Source organism: Emys orbicularis, chromosome 13 (genome assembly GCF_028017835.1).
Source record: "Emys orbicularis isolate rEmyOrb1 chromosome 13, rEmyOrb1.hap1, whole genome shotgun sequence".
In the NCBI taxonomy this organism is placed as follows: domain Eukaryota; kingdom Metazoa; phylum Chordata; order Testudines; family Emydidae; genus Emys; species Emys orbicularis.
Genome location: NC_088695.1, coordinates 37,002,379 through 37,024,718, shown reverse-complemented (window position 1 = coordinate 37,024,718; position 22,340 = coordinate 37,002,379). Strand labels below are relative to the sequence as shown.

General features: G+C 50.4%; 1 protein-coding gene across 1 annotated transcript in view; it reads left to right on the top strand.

The window, feature by feature from the left end:
* The window catches only part of NHERF1 (NHERF family PDZ scaffold protein 1), a 39,064-nt gene continuing 16,724 nt past the window's right edge, over positions 1 to 22,340 (top strand). Inside the window, exon 1 of the mRNA XM_065415607.1 lies at positions 1 to 486. Within this exon, the coding sequence (XP_065271679.1) occupies positions 1 to 486 (486 nt within the window). The remainder of the gene's footprint in view (positions 487 to 22,340) is intronic.

Here is a 22,340-nt window from a genome sequence, read left to right as displayed (position 1 = left end):
ATGAGTGACGGGGTGGGGAGCGAGCGGCAGTTGCTGCCCCGGCTCTGCCGCCTGGAGAAGGGGCCGAACGGCTACGGCTTCCACCTGCACGGGGAGAAGGGCAAGGTGGGCCAGTTCATCCGGCTGGTGGAGCCTGACTCCCCGGCCGAGACGTCGGGGCTGCGGGCCGGGGACCGGCTGGTGGAGGTGAACGGCGAGAACGTGGAGAAGGAGAGTCACCAGCAGGTGGTGAGCCGCATCCGAGCCGCCCTGGGCGCCGTGCGCCTGCTGGTGGTGGACCCGGAGACAGACGAGCAGCTGCAGAAGCTGGGTGTCCAGTGCCGGGAGGAGATGATCCACGGGCTGCCCGCCGCGGGGCAGGAGAAGCCGGAGGAGAAGCCGGAGGAGAAAAGTAACGAGGAGCCGCAGGAGGCACCGAGGGAGGAGGCACCGAGGGAGGAAGCGGAGAGGCCAGACGGGGAGGAGAAGAGCCACCCTGCGGAGCGGGTAAATCTAGGTCATTCCCGGGGAGGGGAGGGCGAGCCCTTGGGGCTAATGGCGAACTGCGAGCGGGGAGAGAGCAGCGAGTAAGCCGCAGGTACTGGGGAGAAGGGAGTGGGGGAGATCGCGGGGGGCCAGGGTTTAGGCAGAAGGGGGAAGAGCTCCGACAGGTTTGGGACTAAGGGGGCCAGTTACGGTGCGGGGGGGGGGGGCAGGGTCTGGGTGAGTGTAACTGACTTTGGTGGTCCTCCAAATACCCTATAGAGTTTCCATGCAGAGGATGGCTCAATGCGCTGGCACATTCAGGCTCTCTGCTGATTGTTCTTGTCGTTGGGGATAACTCCATCCTCACCTTTATATGAAATGTGAGGAAGTCCATTCGCTTCTGCTGTGTGCCAGCTGAATGTAGGGCTGGCACCTACCTGCCATGGCAGGAGAGTCTGGCTGCTTTTTGTTGGGGGAGAGAACTTAGAAGCGGGGGGACTCTGGGTGGCTTGGTGGTGCCATCTGTGCATGCTCCAGGAATTTCCATGTTAGATTCTAGCATCTCTATATCCCCATATCTGCCAGGCGCAGTCTCTGCTATCCTGTGCTGGAAGGAGACCCAGGTACCATTCTATACTGTAGTGCGAAGAGCAGTGTGTACCTTAAAGGGGCAAATGTCTTCTGTTTTTAAAAGTTCCCTGACCTGTCTTACTGGTGGTGAAAGACTTTTACAATTTCTATGGAGTTTGATTTTAATGCAGGATCCACTCTAGACTGTTGCATTTCTCTCAGCTTTGATAAACTGGTCAATTTTATTTTAGCTTATCCTTGCTAGTCAATGTCACTTTCTGGTTCTCTCTCTTGCACTAACAAAATGAAGCAATAGTTGGGTTGCAAATGCTGCAGGGAAATGACTGGGGTGTGCGGATGTGAGATAATACTAACATTCATGTTGCCATGAAAATAAATTCTGTGGTTGGTTGGTTGGTTTAAAAAAAACCTCCCCAACTTTTATTTTAGCCCAAACTTTAACTCGAGTGCCCCTTTTAAAGAGACACCATCAACTTGAAATCTAGCCTGTTAAATAAAGCTATCTTTGTGTAGTTTTTACAATCATGTTTTCCATTTTTTTGTTAAATGCACCTCCTCCTGTTGGGAAAGCAGAGGTAGACATGTAAATAAAGGGCAAATGAGGGAGAAAGAAGTGAGGGAGGCAGAGGAATCCAGGCCAGATACCTTCCTCTAGTTTCTTTAGGTTTAAACCCCTCCCTACATCCAAAAGTTTTAGGAATTCTCCTGTAGCCATATGAAAGAGTGACAGAAACAGTAGAAACTGATTTATATGAGGGAACCAGTGATACTGACTATTCAAAGTTGTTGATGGAAGTATTCTGAAGCACCTACGAGCTCCAGTCAAGGACCAGGACCCCATTGTGTACAAATGCACAAAGTAAACAAACCGGAAAAATGTAGAAACTTTCTCTACCCACAATTAATACTCTTAAATGTGTTACTTATTTTACCTGTGATGGTTACTTTTCACAGAAGAGTGTCATTTGTTTGTCTCTTTTAAGCATTGCCTGCTCATTAGTAACCCCCAGGCCTCCATCTTGCCATGTTGCTGTAGTTGGGATGTTTGAAATAATGTTACTTCTCAAAAGAATCCACTTTCTTTTCAAGTGTTGCAGTGAGGATGGTATAGTTACTCTTAAAGGTACGGATGTGGGTCATGGTTGAACCACATGGGGGAGGGATATTGCCTTCTCAGTGCTTATGGGACTAAAGTTCCACTATTTGCATGTATCAATATAAGATTGACTGCTTCTCCCTCTCATTCATATTGTGTAGCTCCTAGTTGGTGAGGAGGGAAGAGAGATGAGGGCCTCTGTCAGGATGAGATGGGTCTCAGAGTAAGTGTCTAGGGCCCTTTAACTTTGGGGCACGTGTGTAGCTGAGGCCTGAGGATCTAGTTCTTAAATCTCTGTGGACTTCGTGCCTGCCTGCTGCACTCCTCAGAAAGAACCAGTGGCTGGTGGCTAGTTAGGAGGTGGTGGAAAACTGGTAGAACTGTTGTCCTCCCAGTTCTTCTCTGCTGTGATGCACGTTTTTAAAGAAACGAAACCAAACACCACAACTCCCAAAAAACCTCGACAATGGCCAGGCTGCTGGTGTGCTGTGACCACAGTTTTTCATACTGACCAGTATCTTCTCGTTGTTTCTTTATGCTGCTCCATCTGACTAAAGGCTTAGACTGTAAACTCTTTGGGGCAGGGGCTGTCTCTGTTTTTGCAGTGCCTAGAACGATGGGAGCCAGACCTCTAGGTGCTTCCATCATAGAAACAATAAAAACTGAATAAAAGGGGAGGGGAATTTTGATCCATGCTGACTGCAAGTCTTGAAATATGGAAACTTATCAATTCAGAAATGTCTGTCTTCTACAATATTTTAGTAGAAATACAGATGGAAACACAGTAGAGAGAAGATGTGGAGGGGAAGAGACTCTGGAACTGAAAATAATTGCCCATTACCTACTTGGAGTAGCTTCTAATGGATGCCCTGGCTTCATGACCTAATGAATATTTATTTACGTAATGGAAAATATGTACATTGTTGCAAATGTAACGCCGACAGACCCTGGTCGTCAGCAGGTGGGACGGAACTGGGGTCCTCTACAACATGAGCTAAAAGCCAACTGGCTGTTAGCTAACGCTGTAGAGAAGATGGTTTTGTTTCTCTCTCTCTCTCTCTTTCTCTCCCCCCCCCCCTCCCCCCGCCCAGAAGAAGTGTGGGTTACACAAATACTGTATGTTTTCACCAGTCTGTGGTGGACCTCCTCAATAGATCCTATTAAATAATAAAGCTGGGTTATCTTCCCTGGGGATGGAGAAATAAACATCTAAGAAATAACTCTTGGAAGAAGCAGTGTCCCTCTTTCTCATCAGGATAAATTTACCTTGTATAAAATCCTATAGCTGACATGGCAGGTGCATTGCTCACTGGCATTCAAGGGTGTGAGGAGAGACATCTGGTTCATTGACACTTGGGAGATGGCTGGCTCCACCACTCTCACAGGCTGAAGAAGAGAGCTGAGAGGGATTAATTATCAAACACTTGAGGATATAAATAGGATAAAATGGCTCATCAAAGTGAAGGGTTGAACTATCACTATATAACCATATTGGTCAGATGTGGTCTCAAATAAGCTCCACTCAACTTCTGTGAGTTGAAGGCTTTCAGCACCTGTAAAGGTCAGGCCTCTAACACTATTTTGAGAGCTCTAGAGCATTTAGAGGTTCAAAGTATAGTCTACAGGGGGGTCACCTGTCAGAGGTTTTCTTAATACTAGAAGACAACCAGTGGGGGCCTAGAGAGAGGTTCTGGGAGCTTTAGACTTGGACTCTGTGGAGGGAGGTCCTAATTACAGGATACCACAGCTGGTGTGAGAGGAGGAGCAGGGCATTCTTAAGGAGATGATAATTGGAGACCGTGATAGGAGGGAGTGGATGGACTTTGGTGCCTTTGCTGAGCTAACGTTCTTGCTGTTAACTGCTGAAGAATGATAGTTCTACTAATTGTTCCTCATATTGGACTTTAGCCTGGAGCCAGAACACATGTTCCCCTTTGGCCATTTGCCCCACTGTGTCAAATGTCCTTCGCACAAACGGATGGAAAATTTCAGGCCTTTTGGCCCAGACAGCTCTTGCTCAGACTTGTTGATAGCAAGGTTCTGTACTACTGGATATCCCACAAATGGGATTCTTACAGGGCTCAAGTGGCTTTTGCCAGTCCCTCTGAGGGGAGCGAGAATCGCTTCCCCTCAGACTGGGCAGGGGGTAAAAGTTTTTGTTCATCTTACCTCATTAAAATGAGAGTAATCTTCTCTTGATGTCACTTGGGAGAGGAAGAAAGAAGAAACTGATGTAGTTTGCCTTTCTTTTCTGTAGGGGGCAGAAATCTGTCATTCCCTACCACTGATCTTTAATATGTTGCAACCATATCAGTTGAGCGTCCTGACAACAAGATGTTTACATCGTGGCAAGGTGCCCAGGGCCTTAGACAGCTCTGAGTCCTGTTTGCTTTGGGACAAACATATTGTACTCTCCTTAATGCAGGCACAACTCAGGTTTTAGATCCAAGACAGTTAAAGCCACACATCAGAATGAATTATGATGGGAGGAATGAAAAACTGCCTGCACTGCGAGATTCCATCAGCAGGTGTTTTGCCAAATTATGCCAACTGGAGTTAGTTAAGATAGGAACTTCTTATCAGGGCGGAGCAGAGACTCTTTGATGTGGGGGTGTATTGTCCTTGTTCTCTACCACACCCTTGAACGTGTTGGGTGGAGGAGCAGGTACAAGGCCAGGTTCTGATAGTAATTACTCGACTGTAATGCCTCAATGTCCCATGTGCAGGGCAAGAAGGGCTCAGTTGCCGCTGTGCTTTAAACAAGGGTCCCTGCGGGGAGTACAGTAGTTGCCTCTCTAGCAATATTTAAATCCTCTTCTCTTTGATGCTTAAGGGCCGTTCTCTGGCCGTCTCTGGTTTCGCACAATCATTTACAGAAAGTGTCTCTTATTTCCCTATCTTCCTCAAAGTACCCTGTTGAAGAAAATCTGAGGGCATGGCTCTTCCGTCGAGTGAATCCCATTCAACTTGAGTGTGCGATTACTTTGTGTCTGTCCGTTCCAAAGGCAGCCAGCTCTGCCTGTGGTGGTGTCTGCTAATCCCTACCTCTGGTAGGGCCTAGTCTCCCTGCAGAGTGACCAAAGCTGGTAGGTCCCCCCGATGCTTGTTTCAGGATGGGGGCGTCCACTCGGCTCCTTATCCGTCACTTCACGCTAGCTGGGAAGGAGACGAATAATTGTGCACTGTGTGATCTCCCTGCCCGTGGCTCAGCATACCATGAAGGCCTGGGTATGGATGAATTATCCATAGCTCTTTGAGGCCCTTGGATGAAAACCTTGTGTAAGCGTCAAGACGACGCCAAGCCACGAGATAGTTACTGTAACACCCAGCTGTGGTTCAGAAAGCTCAGGTCTCCATGGAAACAGCAGCTTTGAGAGAAGAGTGGGGTCCACGAGATACTTGATCTACATGGCACGAGGCAGATGGATGTTAGCAGGGCACAGGGAATGTATGTGGGGGAGGTGGAATCCCTGATCAGTGACCATTTCCACAGCCAGTGTGGTGAGAACTATATGGCTCCTTTATCAGGCACTAGCTCAGGGCATGGGACTCGCAGTATCTCTTCCTCCTCTGCCCTGTCACTCGGAACTAGCTGTGTCTCGTGGAAATGAGACTGCTCCTGTCACCAGGGTGGCTGACAAAGGAGGCTCTGGCATGTGATGCAAGCCTGGAGCAGGGAGTTCACACTAGGGCAGTGTGACGGATTGGATCACAGAAACCCCCTTGGGAACTGCCACCCGATGTGCAAATACTACCCCTGCTCCTGTTTTCCCTGCCAGCTCAGGACTCCAGCACCTTGTCTTGCTGAGCCAGACACTCCCGTCTGCTCCAACACAGACCCAGGGTCTGAATCACTTGTCCCAGAGCTGCAAGTTTACCTGAAAACAGCTCACAGAAGTGTGCTTGTCTTTAGCACTCAGATGCCCAACTCCCAATGGGGTCTAAATCCAGATAAATCCATTTTACCCTGTATAAAGCTTATACAGGATAAACTCATAGATTGTTCGCCCTCTATAACACTGATAGAGAGATATGCACAGTTGTTTGCTCCCCCAGGTATTAATACATACTCTGAGTAAATTACTAAGTAAAAAGTGATTTTATTAAATACAGACAGTAGGATTTAAGTGGTTCCAAGTAGTAACAGACAGAACAAAGTAAGTCACCAAGCAAAATAAAATAAAATGTGCAAATCTATGTCTAATCAAACTAAATACAGACAATCTCACCCTCAGAGATGCTTCAGTAAGCTTTTTCTCAGACTGGACACCTTCCAGGCCTGGGCACAATTCTTTCCCCTGGTACAGCTCTTGTTGCAGCTCAGGTGATAGCTAGGGGATTTTTCATGATGATCCCTCCCTTTGTTCTGTTCCACCCCTTTATGTATCTTTTGCATAAGGTGGGAACCCTTTGTCCCTCTGGTTTTCCACCCCCCCTCACTGGAAAAGCACCAGGTTAAAGATGGATTCCAGTTCAGGTGACATGATCACATGTCACTGCAAGACTTCATTGCCCACTTGCCAGCACACACATATACAGGAAGACTAACAGGTAAACACAGCCATCTGCAGACAATGGTCCTTGTTAATAGGAGTCATCAAGATTCCAAACCATCATTAATGGCCCACACTTTACATAATTACAATAGGCCCTCAGAGTTATATTTTATACTTCTAGTTTTAGATACAAGAGTGGTACATTTATACAAATAGGATGATCACACTCAGTAGATTATAAGCTTTGTAATGATACCTTACAAGGGACCTTTTGCATGAAGCATATCCCAGTTGCATTATATTCACTTATCATATCTTTATAAAACTATCCCAGTTACATTAGATTCACTTATTATCATGTTTTTATATAACCATATAGACTGCACAACGTCACAGGCAGTTTCTCTTCCTTCCCAAAAACAGGAAGTACATGCTTGCAAAATGGGACAGACGCCATGGCCCATCCAGCGTAGCGGAAGGTCAGTGTTTCTCAACAGGTAGCAGGAACTCCTAACCTACCTGGGCTGGGACTGATAACCTGGCTAGCCTCTGGGATCCTAGACACGTGACAGCAAAGTGAATATCCATTTGTGGCTATTCCCCTTCAGGTTGCCGAAGGAGCTCTTTCTCAGAGAGCTGCATGAGAGGAAGTGAAGGATCAACACTGAGCTGGAGGCTGGCAGTGATATATATATATTTTTTTTCAGTGCTGGTGGGAGGAAGCTCCCTGCAGTGAGGCTTATAGGCTCTCTGCTAAAATCTGGCCTGTAAGGTATTAGTCTTGCAACATTTGTTCAGTGCTGATTACTGACTGGCCGCAGGTGTGTCTGGGGAGTCTCCCCAGTGATCTCCTCCATTCAAAGGCCAGGAACCTCATCTTCCGCTCTCTGCTTCAGCAGGAAAGATTAAACTGTGTCTAGGACCAGACTTTCAAGAGAGGCCAGCTCCCCCCATTGAGAACAATGAGAACTGCTGGGTGCTGAGTACTGTTGAAATTCTCTGCATTTCTGTCAGGTGCCTAAATGGAAGCTGAGATCTCTTGGAAATCTGTCCCCTGGCATCCCAATGATGTGATACAAGTGGCGTTGGGTGGGACACAGAAAGGAGTTCTTCCTATAATTTCTGGGCAGCACTTGCCTGAATTGCTCATCTCCTTTTGGCTGTGGAGGGGGAAGCGATTCAAGGCTCAGCCACTGGATCAAGAAGAATCCGCTAACTGTCCTAACTTCTCAGCTGATTCGAGTCTCTTGTCGGCTAGTATTCTGGGGCACGAGGGGGTGGGGAGTTCTCTGGGTCCTGTCGGGGTTAATAATGAGTCTCCAGGTAGTGCTCACCAGATTTGCATGTGTCAGAGTCCTATTTGCTTTATTGGGCTGGACTTGACTTTATTTGCTTAATGAGCTCAAGGCGCGTTCTGGCAGGAGGGCAAGCTGTCATGCACTGACTGGTTGGTACTCGTCTCACTTTGTTCTAGGGAATGGGGGGAAAACCTGCTGCATTCAGCCAGCAGAGTCCAGAGATGGGGGGGCTCTGCTTCTGAAAGCCCCCTCCCCAAACACACTTGTGCTTTTGTCTGGCTCCCCTCCCCCTGCGATGCCATGACTCCTTGGAATGGAGTAAACATTCCTCCCTGTGTTAACGCGGAGCTGAGAGAGACCGGGGCTGTTCGCAGTGTAAGGTCTAGGGAGCCCTAAGGTAGCAGGAGTGGAGCAAGGGGAGGGCTCTGTTACCTTGACTCTTGCAGCACATTTCTGATGGTTGTTCCTCCCCTCCAGCTGGATCTGAAAGCACTTTGAAAAACCTTTGCGTATTTATGGATTAAGCTTTGCATATTTATGAATAGGCATTTCTATGGTGCTCCTCACTGTATTATTTAGTCTCAGGGCAGGGCCAGGACCCCATTATGCTAGGCATTCTACAAACACGAAACAAAAAGATGATCCCTGCCTCAAGGAGCTTATACTTGTATTGTAAGACCAGCAACAACAGATGGTCTATAGCCGGGGTTCCCAAACTTGTTTCACCGCTTGTTCAGGATAAGCCCCTGGCGGGCTGTGAGACGCTTTGTTTACCTGAGCGTCCGCAGGTACGGCTGCTCGCAGCTCCCAGTGGCCGCGGTTCGCCATTCGCAGCCAATGGGAGCTCCGGGAACGGCGAATCGCGGCCACTGGGAGCTGTGTGCGGCTGTACCTGCGGACGCGCAGGTAAACAGTGTTTCGTGGCCCGCCAGGGGCTTACCCTGAACAAGCCGCAAACCAAGTTTGGGAACCCCTTGTTTATAGCATCTGAATGTAAAAGTCTCTCCAGGTGTTAGGGTGTAAACATCCAGGAGGGAGTGATATGAAGGGGGCATATTCAGGAGTAAGGGGATTCCATTTAGAAAAGGAACATTTAGGATGAATATGGGGGGAAATGAGGAGAGCTAGTGGATTATTCTACAAAGAAATAGTAGAAGCCCCCATTGCTTGGGACATGCCCAATGTGACTGGACAAAGGCCTAGAAAATTGGCCTAGGGGAGGACTAGATGACTTGGTGGATAGAGCTGGCTGTATTTTGTTCAGCAAATAGTAGATGAACTCTTTTGGCTGGCTGACATTTTTTGGAATCTTTTAAATTTGGTTTGACCTGAACCAAACTTTTATTTCGTGGCACTGCCAATGAACTGAAAAAATCAAGTGTTCACCCAGTCCTCTTGATGGGCCTCTTTGCTGATCGCTGAAAGGCAGCCACTGTCTGACTGATACACAGGTGCTAAAAAAAAAGTTTAGGGCAGGAAGTGAAGAAAATAGGATCAGAATTACAGGGGGAAGAGAGACCCGAATTGGAGTTGGCCCCAGTGAGCTGGACGTACATCTTTAGTCCTGAGAGAAGTGCTATGAGACTGCTAAGGACAAGTGATCAGGACCTTGCTCCTAGATCTGATCTTATAAATGGATGAATATTGAACCTGAGGCAGAGTTCAGACCTCACAGCCTATGGGAACTCAACCAGCCTGGACTCCCTTTTAAGAGAACAAGCATAGCATTTTCAAAAAGGCTCCTCCATCACTTGGAGGCAAGTCCTATTTTCAAAAGTGACTTAGGAGCCTCATTCTCACTGAAAGTCAATGGAACTTGTAAGTCGCTGAGGTGCTTTTGAAAATTTTACTTCAAACCTCTGCTTGGATTTGTCCAAACTGGGACACTCTAAGGTGATATGCAAGACTCCCTGAAGAGCTGAACGTGTTCTTTGCTTGTCCCCAGGCCTTATGTTGGGAAGGGGAGAAACTCCAGCTGTCACACTGGTGTGATCATAGCCCACGGGGGTTAGCTTATTCCAGTATGTGACTTGGCACATAGGTGCAACGTTGCTTATAAACTTAGGTTCACACGCTTTGTTAGTGCAACAGGGCCAGAAATGTCACCAATCCCCTTTTGGACTCTTTAAAAACTATATGAACTGGCTCTTTAAATAAACACAAATGGCCTTGAACTTGACCCTCCATTTCCTGCAGCTGTAACAACTTGATAAAAGTCTCCCCCATCAACGTTCTCAAGGGCAGTGGAATGATTCATAATCAATATGATAAACACAATAAAAATACCAGTGTGGACTATAAACTGTAGAACTAGAAACTCTCAAGTCCTATTCCTGGTGCTTGGGGCCTGATCTCCCCCCCCCCCCCCCACACCCCTGTTCTCCCCCTTCCCACCCCCAACTCCCTCTGAAGCCAAGGAAAGCTGCAGGCCCTCAGCACCTTTGAAACTCAAGCGCTAGAGAAGACAGGCTGTGGAAGCTGTTCAGTGGTCCAGCGTCCCTGGCCTTGCAGAGCTGAGACTGCAGCCAGTTCCTAAGCAGGGCCAGCACTTCTGCTTTTGCCACCGAGGTTCTCAAGGGGACAGACAATTATTTGCATAATGATAACGTTGTAACAGGAGCTGACTCAGCAAAGTGAACAATAAAACTGCCACGGGGAGAAGGGGGTGGGGGTGGTTCTCTTTGCAGAATGACTAAACTGAGCCCAAATTGGGCCCTACTATTTATGCGTAGGGTCAAGAGAGACTGTATCCTCTCTGGTCCAGCCTCTGCTGCAGCCTTTAGGAGCAACTACTTGCATAACAACTTGAGGCGCAACTGTAAGTAGTGGGCTGTGCTCGACTTTCTGCTCATAGCATTTGCGCTTCCTGCCAAGTGCTGAAGCAACATGTGGGTGTCTGAAAACCACGTTACTTTCTGAGCCAGGCGGCAGCTGCTAATGCTGCATCCTGACCTGTTGCAGACTGTAGCTGCCCCATCTTGACAGCGGTCAGAGTGCAGATTTTAACAGTAGTGAAGCTTTCAGCAACACCGCCAACTCAAGCAGCCATCCAGCTTCCTGGGACCTTCAGCTCTCAAGCTAGTATTAAACTGCAGCTCTCTTTGTACCACGTGCGATCCCCTAGGTAATGGAATAATGAGATTCTCATGAGGATGTAATGCGAGGGATGGCTAGGAATGAAGGTGAATCGCTGCTGACTTCCCCCCTGGCTTTTGAAACGTTGAAGCTAAAAGCTCTACCTAGAATGCTAAGAAACTCTCTCCTCAGTCACAGAGCAGACGTGGAGGAGCATAAAATGCATCTCAAGTCAGTCTGATTGTTCGTAACTGTGCAGTACAACTGCGCATTGCAAAGACGCCTTTTGCATCTCTGTGTTGTACAGAGCCAGGCTGCAAGTGGGTAATTCAAGCCGCCATCTGCACTCCACTGTTAATAAGGCCCTATGCAAAGTGGAGGCTGAACCTCATGAATTACACCTGGGTTACAAAACTGCTGTCAAGCAAAGACTCAAGAACTGTGATGGGCCAGCTCTCCGGCAGAGCACCAGCTAGCACAGTTTCAGTGCAGGAAAGGCCTCTTCAAAATAATATCAGAAAGCATGCTGGGTACTACCCCAAGCCAATCTGTAGCTTGGGTGAGCTTGATACTTACCAGGTGGCTGCAAATTCTCTGGTCTTAAGTGTTGGGAAATGGTTTAAATGTGGACACAGGCATCCAGTGTCAATGTTAGAGAGAGGTAGGTGCTTGCTGGAAATGAGTGGCCTCCTCTCAGGTGGCCTCAGGGCAGCTCTGCAAGTGGCCCCTTGCCTCAGTTTTCCCTCTTGGTTCCTCAATAAATTCCAAACAAGGCTTCTACAAATCCCAATAACAGCAGCCCTCCTGTAGGGTCTAGTTTATTAACTTCAAGTTTAAGTTGAAATCCAAAAATCTTCCCTCCACCTTTAAGCTGGGCACAGCCTCCAACTCCCCTGGTATCTCAGGGCCTTCCTGCTTTAGCAGGCTACTCCTAGCCCTCCTCACTGGGGCAACTCTACCGGTCTCTGGGTCCTCCCCGCAGGAGCCTTTCCTCAGTCTTTGCCACAGCTTCCTGAACTCCGCCCCCCCCCCACCCCTTTACAGCAGCCTCCTGCCCTTCTTGATAGGGAAGTCACCTGATGCACACCCAGGTGTGGCTCCTTAGTAATCAGGGTTGTCTGGGCCCCAGGCATCCAGCTTTCCAAGGGTAAGAGCCTGTTACAGTGGGGACCTAAAGTGAAATGTATTGTGTGTCACTGATCCGATTTAGACCAGCACCTGGATTCCGTGATGCTGGGTTCACAGGGATGCCCTGTTCTGCAGAGAGAAAGGAGGTGGGGAACTTAGATGTCCTTGCATGTCTCTTGCTGATAGTTTGACGTGCTCAGGAAGGAAGAGTCTGTGTGGGTTTCTGGGGGGGTGGGGGAGGGTTCAGCAGCTCTTCCTTTGCACCATTGTGTCAGCTGGAATTTCAGTCTTAGCAATGGGAAAGTCTTTCCGAGGGTTGAGTCTTTTCTTGCCTGTGCCCTAGAACTCATGAGGGTGTGGGCATGGGCCCAGAGGATGAGTGCTGGAGTCATGCTGGGGTACTTGCTGCCCCTTCTTTTTTTTGCTGGGATTTATTGCTTAACCAGTGTCCAACCCTGAGCCTCAGCTGTGGAGGAGGAATCTGAGACGGGAGGAGGAGCCCATCTCTTGTTTCAAAAGCAAACCATATTTCGGAAGGAACTTGTTCTGCTTGTTTGTTCTTTGTCATGGTACGTTCTGCTCAGAGCATGGCATTGTAGTGAGATTAGTGTGCAGGGCAAGAAGCCAGAGCATCTTGCACCTTAAGGGATCTTGAAGGGGCACTGTGGGCATAGTGGGTTTCTGTCAAAGGTGTTTTCCTGCAGTGTTGTGGTAGCAGTGTCGGTCCCAGGATATTCGAGAGACAAGGTAGGTGAGGTTACATCTTTTACTGGACCAACTTTTGCTGGTGAGACAGAGAAGCTTTGGAGCTACACAGAGGAAGAGTTCTCTCTCTCTCGCCAGCAGAAGTTGGTTCAATAAAAAACATTGCCTCACCCTCTTTCTCTGTCAAGGTGTTTCCTGATACAGTATGTGGGCGAAGAGTCAGGTGTGGTCAATCTAGGAGACTTTGGCTCTAGTACGCATTTTGGTACGGTAGGCTCCAGGCCCAAAACTGAGCACTAATGCAACGCAAAGGTTGAGAATATCAACCTTGTTAGACTCTAAGCTCTTGTGGGGGTAGAGACTGTCCCTTATAGGGCCTAGCACAATGGGGGCGAGGGAGGGGGGAATCTCAATGAGGCCTCTAGGATGCACTGCCGTGTAGATGGTAGCTGTAGCGCTCAAGTGAGGAAATTCCCCAAATCAGGATGAATGGTCACCCTGACCTCTGCCCCTTCTAGTATGTTGCCATTCTGTTTGTCAAATGCAACACAATACAAACCTGCATGTTTCACAGAATCTGACAATGGTCACCTTGCATCTCCTATACGTTGAGATTGCTGTATCACAGGAACAACTGCAATACGCTCCTTGGCATACAACAAGGAACTGAAAGGCATGCACGGCATCCGGTTTAGCTGGCTGACTGGTATGAAGAAAGGGAACTTGTATGCTAAGGCTTGCTTTGCGTTTGATGGTTAAAGGGAATTTAGAGTTTGGGGGAGCTGAGACTGTTTTTAGTAACCCAAACAGCAATCCTAGTGGTCACAAAGGTGGATCAAAGACCCTGTTTGAAGGTGACCTTTAGATAGTGGATTGTTCCTTGTGCAAAATGGGCAACAGCTTCTTTATCAAATATTTTAATGGCAAGTCAACATGTACCAGGAATTAAGGGGAAAGGAAATTAGTCTTTGATTGTAACAGCTTAAAAAAAAAAAGTAACCTAGAACTGTCCTCAAAGGAGGAGGATTCTAGGAACGTAGGCATTGCCATACTAGGTCAGACCACTGGTCCAGCATCCCATCTTTGACAGCCACCTGTGCCAGGTGTTTCGGAGGATGTCTAGTCTAGTCTTAGGTCCTTATATGGTCCCCCTTCTGGTAGCATCTGAGCGTCTCCAGTGCACGGTGAGGTAAGGAAATATTAGCTTCCATTTACAAATGGGGAACGGAGGCACAGAGAGCCTAAGGGGGAGACTTTTAAAGGTGTTTGGGTACCTAGCTCATAACTATGGGAGTTGGGTGCCTAAATTCTCGTAAGAATCTGATCCTAAGTGAGTTGCCCAAGGTCACACAGGAAGTCTGGGGTGGAGCAGGGAACTAACCCTGGGTCTCCCAAGTCAGTCCCAAGCTAGTGTTCTAACTGGTCCATCCTTCCTCTCTGAGGAAGGTGTTAAAAATTTCACAATGGGTGGTGGTGGAATGAGCTGCCCATAGTGGGGAGTCCCTCACCAGCCCTGTCATTGAATGGTTGGCTTGTGCGCTGCGGCATGAGGGTTTATACGGTTAATTAAAAAAAACAATCATATGTCACTGGATATCTTCATTATCCATATAACCAATCCAACCCCCTTTCAATCCTACTAACCTATGGCAGTAAGTTGCCCAGGTTAACAAGTTGTGTGGATGGTGTCACTCCATGAAGGTGCTAAGGCTATATGCGAAGATGAGAGCATGGCTACAGTGGGGATGGTGGTTAGCAGGAACTGGGAAGTAGAAGCCCCAGATGACTTTTTGCTGGGAATGTTGAGGTGTGGGACTATAGGTAGAGGAAAAAGTTCTGTAAGAGAAGATACCCCTTCATTTGTAGCTTTCCATATTACTCTCTTAGACTGTGTCATTCCAGGCCATTGTCCTACATTCTGGAGAACAAGCCCCGCTCTCGAGATTAAAAGCTTGTTTGTGACTGCTGGCACTGGTCAGGTGAAGCGTTACGCTCAGATTCTATGGTGAAGGACACCTTCATATCTAGGTGTTGCTATTTATTACTTGTATTGCAACAGAGCCCATGAGCCGCAGTCATGGCCCAGGGCCCCATTGTGCAAAGAACTGAACAAAAACAGGACAAAAAGTTCAGCAACACCGTTCCATGCCTGTTGCAAATGGCGATCGGCACCTCCTTCACCAAGAGGCCTGTCCAGCTTCGTATTATGAGTACAAACAGTCTCACCCTGTCTGTGCTGAAGTAGCTTTGGAGTTTAAGTCCCACTGACTTTCGGTGGAACCTTGGAGCTTATGAAGATCTTACCCTAAGTCTAGAAGAGTTTTTACATTGAGATCTGATCCACGGTGGGCAGACACTCACCCGCCCCCACACTTAAACCAAGAGAGCTGCACAGTTTAAAATCTCTGGCTAAAAGAGTGCTGAGTGGTTTTGGAGCATCAGTCAAGGGCTGATGTACAATCAGCCTCTGGCTTGGCTCTAGATCAGACGTGGGCAAACTACCACATCCAGCCCGTGGGACCGTCCTGCCCGGCCCCTGAGCTCCCGGCCGGGGAGCCTAGTCCCTGGCCCCTCCCCCGCTGTCCCCTCTCTCCCGCAGCCACGCGGGCCGCGCTCTGGCCCGCCGCTCCCGCTGGGCCGCATGGGGAGCGCAGTTGGCTCTGGCCAGGTCTCGCGGCTGCGAGCTCTTGCTGCTGGTAAGGGGGCGGGGAGCGGAGGGGTTGGGTAAGGGAGCGGGGGGGTCCTGGGGGGCAGTCAGGGAGGAGGGGGGAGTTGGATGGGGCAGAGTTTTGGGGGGGGCGGTCAGGGGACGGGGAACAGGGAGGGTTGGGAGTGGGAGTCCCAGGGGGCCTGTCGGGGCAGGGATGTGAATAGGGGTTGGGAGGGCAGTCAGGGGACAGGGAGCAGGGGGGGTTGGATAAGGGGGTGGGATCCCGGGAGGGGGTGGTCAGGGGACGAGGAGCAGAGGGTGGTTGGATAGGGGGTGGGAGTCCCGGAGGGGCTGTCAGGGGACAGGGAGCAGGGGGGTTGGATAAGGGGTGGGGGTCCTGGGAGGGGATGGTCAGGGGACAAGGAGCAGGGGGCGTGGATGGGTGGGGGGTTGTGAGGGGGGCAGTCAAGGGGCGGGAAGTGGGAGGGGGCAGATAGGGGGCGGGGGCCAGACTGTTTGGGGGAGGCACAGCCTTCCCTATCCAGCCCTCCATACAGTTGCGCAACCCCAATGTGGCCCTCTGGCCAAAAAGTTTGCCCACCCCTGCTCTAGATACAGCCTGCCCACAAAGGTGGATCGGGGCTAAATGAGGCCCAGATCCAACTCCAACAAAGCCCCCCTCCCTTTCTAAAAGCAGCACTCCAGGCTCCCTGCTCTGCCAATGCTCCCTCCTGTTCCCCAGTCCCCAGGGCAGCGCTTACCACTGTCTGATAGTAGCCCTGCCCTGGGGTATCTTGGATTTGTGGGTCCCCTCCCTATCTAGGATCTCTGGATCTTGCCTTAACCTATCCCTCCATGCCCACCTCTGGGGATCCCGGCTGAGTGTGTCCACAGGAAGTGGGGAGCCCCATGGACATGGTGGCAGGATATACATTTTGTCTCCAGAGACACTCCACGGGACCCCGCCCCCACCCCAACCCCACCCTTCCCCGGCCCCGCCCCAACTCCTCCCCTTCCCCACCCCAACTCCGCCCCCTCCCGAGCACCCCACATTCCCCCTCCTCCCTCCCGCCCCCCGGCTGCTGCGCTGGGGAAGTTGCTTCGGTCCCCGCCGCGGTGGAGAGCGGCAGGAGCCGGGAAAGTTGGAGCCTGGGGAGGAGGCGGTCCCCTTACCATGCCTCCCTATTTTCCCGGACATGTTCGGCTTTTTGGAAATTCCTCCTGGACGGGGATTTGAGGACCAAAAAGCCGGACATGTCTGGGAAAATCCGGACGTATGGTAACCCTACCTCTGACACTCACCTCTCCCTCCACTGGAGGGACTCCCCTGTCCATACCTGTCCCGGGGCCTTCCTTTAAAGGGGCATCCCCATATCAGCGGTGTCTACTTGGAAAAGATAATATTTACTCCCTTGTGTGGCTGAGCTGGGCTGTGACAATCCAACCCATCATGAGTACTGAGAGAAATGGGGCACAACACTAACCAAGGCAGTGTCATTTCAGGGACTGTATGGGCCTCGAAGTTCAAACAAACAAGCTATATAAAGTCCTTTTCTTTACTGGGAAGCCAAATGGAAGCTTTTCTAGAAGGGTATTTTTAGAAATCTCAGTATAATGACAAATTTCAAGCTCAGTTAAATAACTTTTTTGTGAAATGATGCAGAGCACAATTAGTACAGAGACATGAATAGTGAGAGATCCAAGCTGGTTTGCCTGATATTGTGTAAAAATGTGTGTAACTTTGATATAGAAGGCCTTGCCAAACTAATTATTGAAGCATATGCAACCATCATCGTAGACAGTGACTTGTTTATACTGCTCTATATACTATACCAGTGTTTCTCAATCTGGAAGTCGTGATTTATTTGATAATTTATATGGTAAAAATGAGAAAATAAGCAATTTTTCAGTAATACTGTGCTGTGATACTTGTATTTTTATGTCTGATTTTGTAAGCAAATAGTTTTTAAGTGAGGGGTACTCAAGACAAATCAGCCTCCTGAAGGAGGTACAGTAGTCTGGAAACATTGACAACCACTGCTCTAATTGACCTGGATCAAGAATGTCTTTGTTTTACTTTCTATTTCTATAGTAAGGCTATTGGGATCTCAGCATTAAAATACAGTCTCAGAAGGATTTTTTGAATCATGTTTTTAGAAATTTCATAAATGGACCACTGCACTTCCCCCAAATTCATGAGTCTGTTTCATTTTTTAAGACCAAAGGTCCCTGCATCTTCCAAGTATTAGAGTGAGTTGTTTTCCAGAAACCCAAAGGTGGAAGTTCATTAGCAATCTATTTGTGTATAATACATTTTATAGTAACAAATAAAAAGGAAGTCACAACTGGTCTAGTCAAATTTGCTTCCTGCCCTCTAGTCAGGGACGTATCTCCCTGCTGTCAACAGTTCTCTCCGGAAACAGCAAAAGAAAGATCCCAGATCAATCTATGAAACTGAAAAGGGTATTCCCAGAAACACTGAGAAAATGAATGCCAAGGGCTTTTGTTACACTTTACCAGGGAGATCAGGAGTGAATGCACCAAACCGAAAACTCACTGCTGCGGAAATAAACACTCAGGGCTAGACTCTGCTTGGAGACAGCAGAATCGGCTACCATTTGCTGCTCTGAGGTGTACAGTGCCTCACAGAGCTGGGGAAAGGAGGCAAGACCGTGGCTGGCAGTGCAGGAGGGAGTAAGGTGCATCGCTGGCCTCCCCTCTGCGCTGCTATGGTGCCGAGCACCCCCCTCACCGGGCCCCCCAGGCGGGGGGGGGGGGTGAGGTGACACCCCCCACGTGCCCCAGGCCAAGGCGCGGTGGGGTCCCTGTCTCTTTAAGAGCTGGGCTGAGCCGAGCCGGCGGGGGGTGGCTCCGCTCCCGGCTGCAGGCTGATGCCGGAGCCTGGGCTGAGAGCCAGGCTCGTCTCCTGCACCAGCTCCGGGCGAGGCTTTGCTGCGGCTCCCCCAGTCCTGGCCACCGCACGGTGGGGGGGGGGTTGCTTGAAGCAGGGCAGGACCCGGTGGGGCCGAGGGCTGAACAGACCCGGCAGGGCGGTGCGGGGGCTGCTGGAGGGAAGCTGGGGAAGGGGTGGCACGGCCTCAACCCCCTGGGGCTGCCTGCCCCGCGGAGGAGGCAGAGGGGCGTAAGCCGCAGCAGGACCCCAGCCCCCCGGGGGAGGGGATCTGGGGCCAGCCCACGGAGGCAGGAGCAGCCCCGGGGGTGCTGGGCGCGTGCAGGGCAGAGCCACGGGAGAGCCCCAGCCCTGCGGCGGGCAGTGCTGCAGAGGAGGAGCCCATGCCCCCCGGCGGGCGAGGGGAGCCCCAGGCAGGGGGAGCTGGGCCGCCCGCACCCACCTCTCGCGGCCGCTCCATGCTGCTCCCAGTACCGCTTTCCGCCGGCGCGGCTGCCCTGTCAGCCGCTTTTGGATCTTTAAATAGCCGTCCAGGGGAAATCCCGGACATTTTTAGCTTTTTACAAATTACCCCCGGACGGCTATTTAAAGACCCAAAAGCCGGACATGTCCGGGGAAAGCCCGAGGTATGGTAACCCTAGTGTGTGCGCGCGCACATGGAGTGGAGCCATCTCTCTCACGCTGGCAGCATGCTGGGGCAGGAGATCCGGTAAACGTGACGTCTTGCTCAAGACTCTGCTGTGATTTGTCCTCGGTAAGAGGCAAACTGAGCGCTGCTCATGGCACTGTTAAACTGGGGCCCCTGTTCTGTACCACTACCATGAAGGAACCACAGTGCATTGCCCTGCTGGCCTTATGAGCTCTGTGCCAGCTGGTGCAGCAGAGGCAGGGAGAGAGGCTTCTTTCCAGCAGTCTTGTGTGAATCCCAGGCTGGATGCATTGGCAGCAAGAGGTCCCTTTGGTTAGACTCCTCCTGAGGCTTATTTGGTTTTGGAACTTCAGGATACTGGGGAACTGGCCTCTGATGAGCAAGAGGCTGCATTTTGGAAGCAGGGGCACAACTTGTTCAGCCAGTGGGAACGAGTCTCCCAACAGCAGAAGCTCATGAATCAATATTTAAAAAAATAAACAACCGAGCAGTCTAAGTAGACGGAGGGAAAGGGCAGAGTCCAGAATGCAGTCCTGCAGCTTGCAATAATAAACTTTACTGCAAAGCTTAATTGCTGGTGTTGGTGGCTAGGTATCGCAGTGAGGGAACGCTGGAAGTATGGTGGGTGGGTAGGTCAGGGATTTACCATCATGCCCAGGTCCAGAGGATGACAGCTGCAAGTGCTGGGAAATGGTGCTGCAATCCCCAAGCCACCATGGGCGCCAGCCCAGTGTTTGATCATATCAGCCCTTACGGGTGGGAGAGGGGGGTGTTGTGCCAAGTCCTGTTGTCATTTGACTAAGTGCTTTTGCAGACACTAAGCCTCCTAGCGTCTAAGCTAGAGCCTGGGGTGTTGTGCAGGGTTTGCTTTACACTGTCTAGATCACTGTCCAAATCAGATGGTCGCTGTTATGGTTACAGGGCTAGCTACATCTCTGACCCTTCTCCGGTCTTTGAGGGCATCCCCACAGATAAGGCCCTGTGGTTTTACTGGGGTGGGACCACACGATTCTCCCACTCTTAGGCTAAGCCTGTTCTATGAGCTGGTGGTCTGATTCCTGGGTTCTACAGACATACTCGTGCCCGCTCTCCTGTGAGCTGGCACGCTAAAGAAGTAGTGTGAGCGTGGGCAGCGGTGACAGTACTGTGCTAGCAGCCCCAAGGACATACCCATGGGATTCAGGCAGGTTTCTGCTCAGGGCGGCTGGCATGATGCCACCACTGCCCATGCTATCGCAGCTACGTTAGCATGCTAGCTCAGGTGAGTTCGCACGAGTCTGTCTATGCACACTGGGAATCATACCCCTATCTTGTAGTGCAGAGGGAGCCTAAGGCCAAGTCCTGGGCTACCGGCCCCAGGCATCGACCATGCTTCCTGGCACCTGGAAATTTTCCCTTCAGGAGCTTGTGACTGGCAATAAATGCAGTGACCCACCCAGCCTTCTTAAAGCAAAGGTATTGTTCCTTTAACCCCAGGAGTGAAGAGTAACCTTACTGAGAGAGGATTTCAAAACAGGGTGGCTACATGCAGGTCTATCTTACCTAGTGTCTTAGACAGGCCTGTCTTAGCTCAGGCCCCTGACCTCTGGAGTCTGGGTTCGCCTTAGCTCTCTGTCCCCCTGAGTTGGAGGGACTCTTCCAATCCAGCCAAAGTTCTTTGCTTTTGGTTTCCTGGGCTTGTGGTCCAAACCTAGTCTGAGCTCCACTGGGTGTGAAATCAGAGCATCAGAGTGAGCAGCAGGGCACTTCCCAGGGTACCCGGGACTGAGGCACCTTGTTACCACCTGCCGTCAGTGCAAGGAAGCCATGTGTCTACCAGTTGTAGGCCAGCGCCCTGACTTCGCTGGCCACAGACAACGCAAATCCTCCCCACTCGGCCTACACAGGCTCCGCTGTCCCTCGGCAGGTTAGCGTTGGGCACGCTTCAACCTCCGCAGCCCCCTGGTGTGTCCAGCCCCTGTTGCACTGCACAGCCACAGATTCACTGCTCCCAGAGAAGCTGTTCTCCCCAGTTTACCGGTTCCATCTCAGATCACCCTTCCTCTTAGCATACAACACTTCGGTAAGTTCGTAGTAAAAACCAGTAAATGTCTGTTTAACAAAGAGGAGATTCAAATGACAGCAAAAGAAATATTGGAGACCTGTGATTCTGTGTAACCATTGAGCTGTAGGACTGGAAGGGACCTCGAGAGGTCTTCTAGTCCAGTCCCCTGCACTCACAGCAGGACTAAATAAATATATGGAGATAGGTATATCTCGTAGAACTGGAAGGGACCTTGAAAGGTCAAGTCCAGCCCCCTGCCTTCACTAGTAGGACCAAGTACTGATTTTGCCCCAGATCCCTAAGTGGCCCCCTCAAGGATTGAACTCACAACCCTAGGTTTAGCAGGCCAATGCTCAAACCACTGAGCTATCCTTCCCCCCAAGGGACTAAGTATTCTCTAGATCAGTGGTTCTCTAACTTTTTTGATCGGGCCCTTCTTTGTGTCTGTAGTCCTTTACGTGCCCCCACCCTCCCCCAGCAGCAGCACAGAAGTAAGGGTGGCAATGTGAAAAGTGATATTTGTCAATATCAGACTTAGTGCCCCATTACCACCCTTACTTCTGTGTGGCTGCTGCCACCCTGGGGCTGACAGCTGGAGCCCCACCACCTCCAGAAGAAGAGCCCGAGCCCAGGCTGCCTCTCGGTGGGGGAAGAAGAGCTCAATCCCGCATGGTGGGGCTTCAGCTGTCAGCCCCAGGGCAACGGGGCTCCGGCTGTCCACTTTATCCCTGCCTCCCGGGTGTGCACAGCCCTTCTGCACAAGCCCCAGCCAGCCAGGGCTGACAGAGCTCTTTAGTTGTTGTTTTTTAAAAGGGCAAGCACACAGCTTGCGCCTCCCTTGACACATTCCCATGCCTCCCTTGGGCTGGGAGAGCTGTTGATCTAGACCATCCCTGACCTGCTCTTAAAAACCTCCAATGATGGAGATTCCACAACCTCCCTGTAAAATAAAATCAGAACACCCATTCTAGAACCTAGACTTATTTCACTAGATACCTTCGCGTCTGAGGGCACGTCTTCACTACCCGCCGGATCGGCGGGTAGCAATCCATCTATTGGGGATCGACTTATCGCGTCTAGTGAAGACGCGATAAAATCGATCCCTGATCGCTCTGCCGTCGACTCCGGAAATCCACCGCGGCAAGAGGCGGAAGCAGAGTCGACGGCGGAGCGGCAGTGGTTGACTCGCCGCCGTCCTCACAGCCAGGTAAGTCGACCTAAAATACGCAATT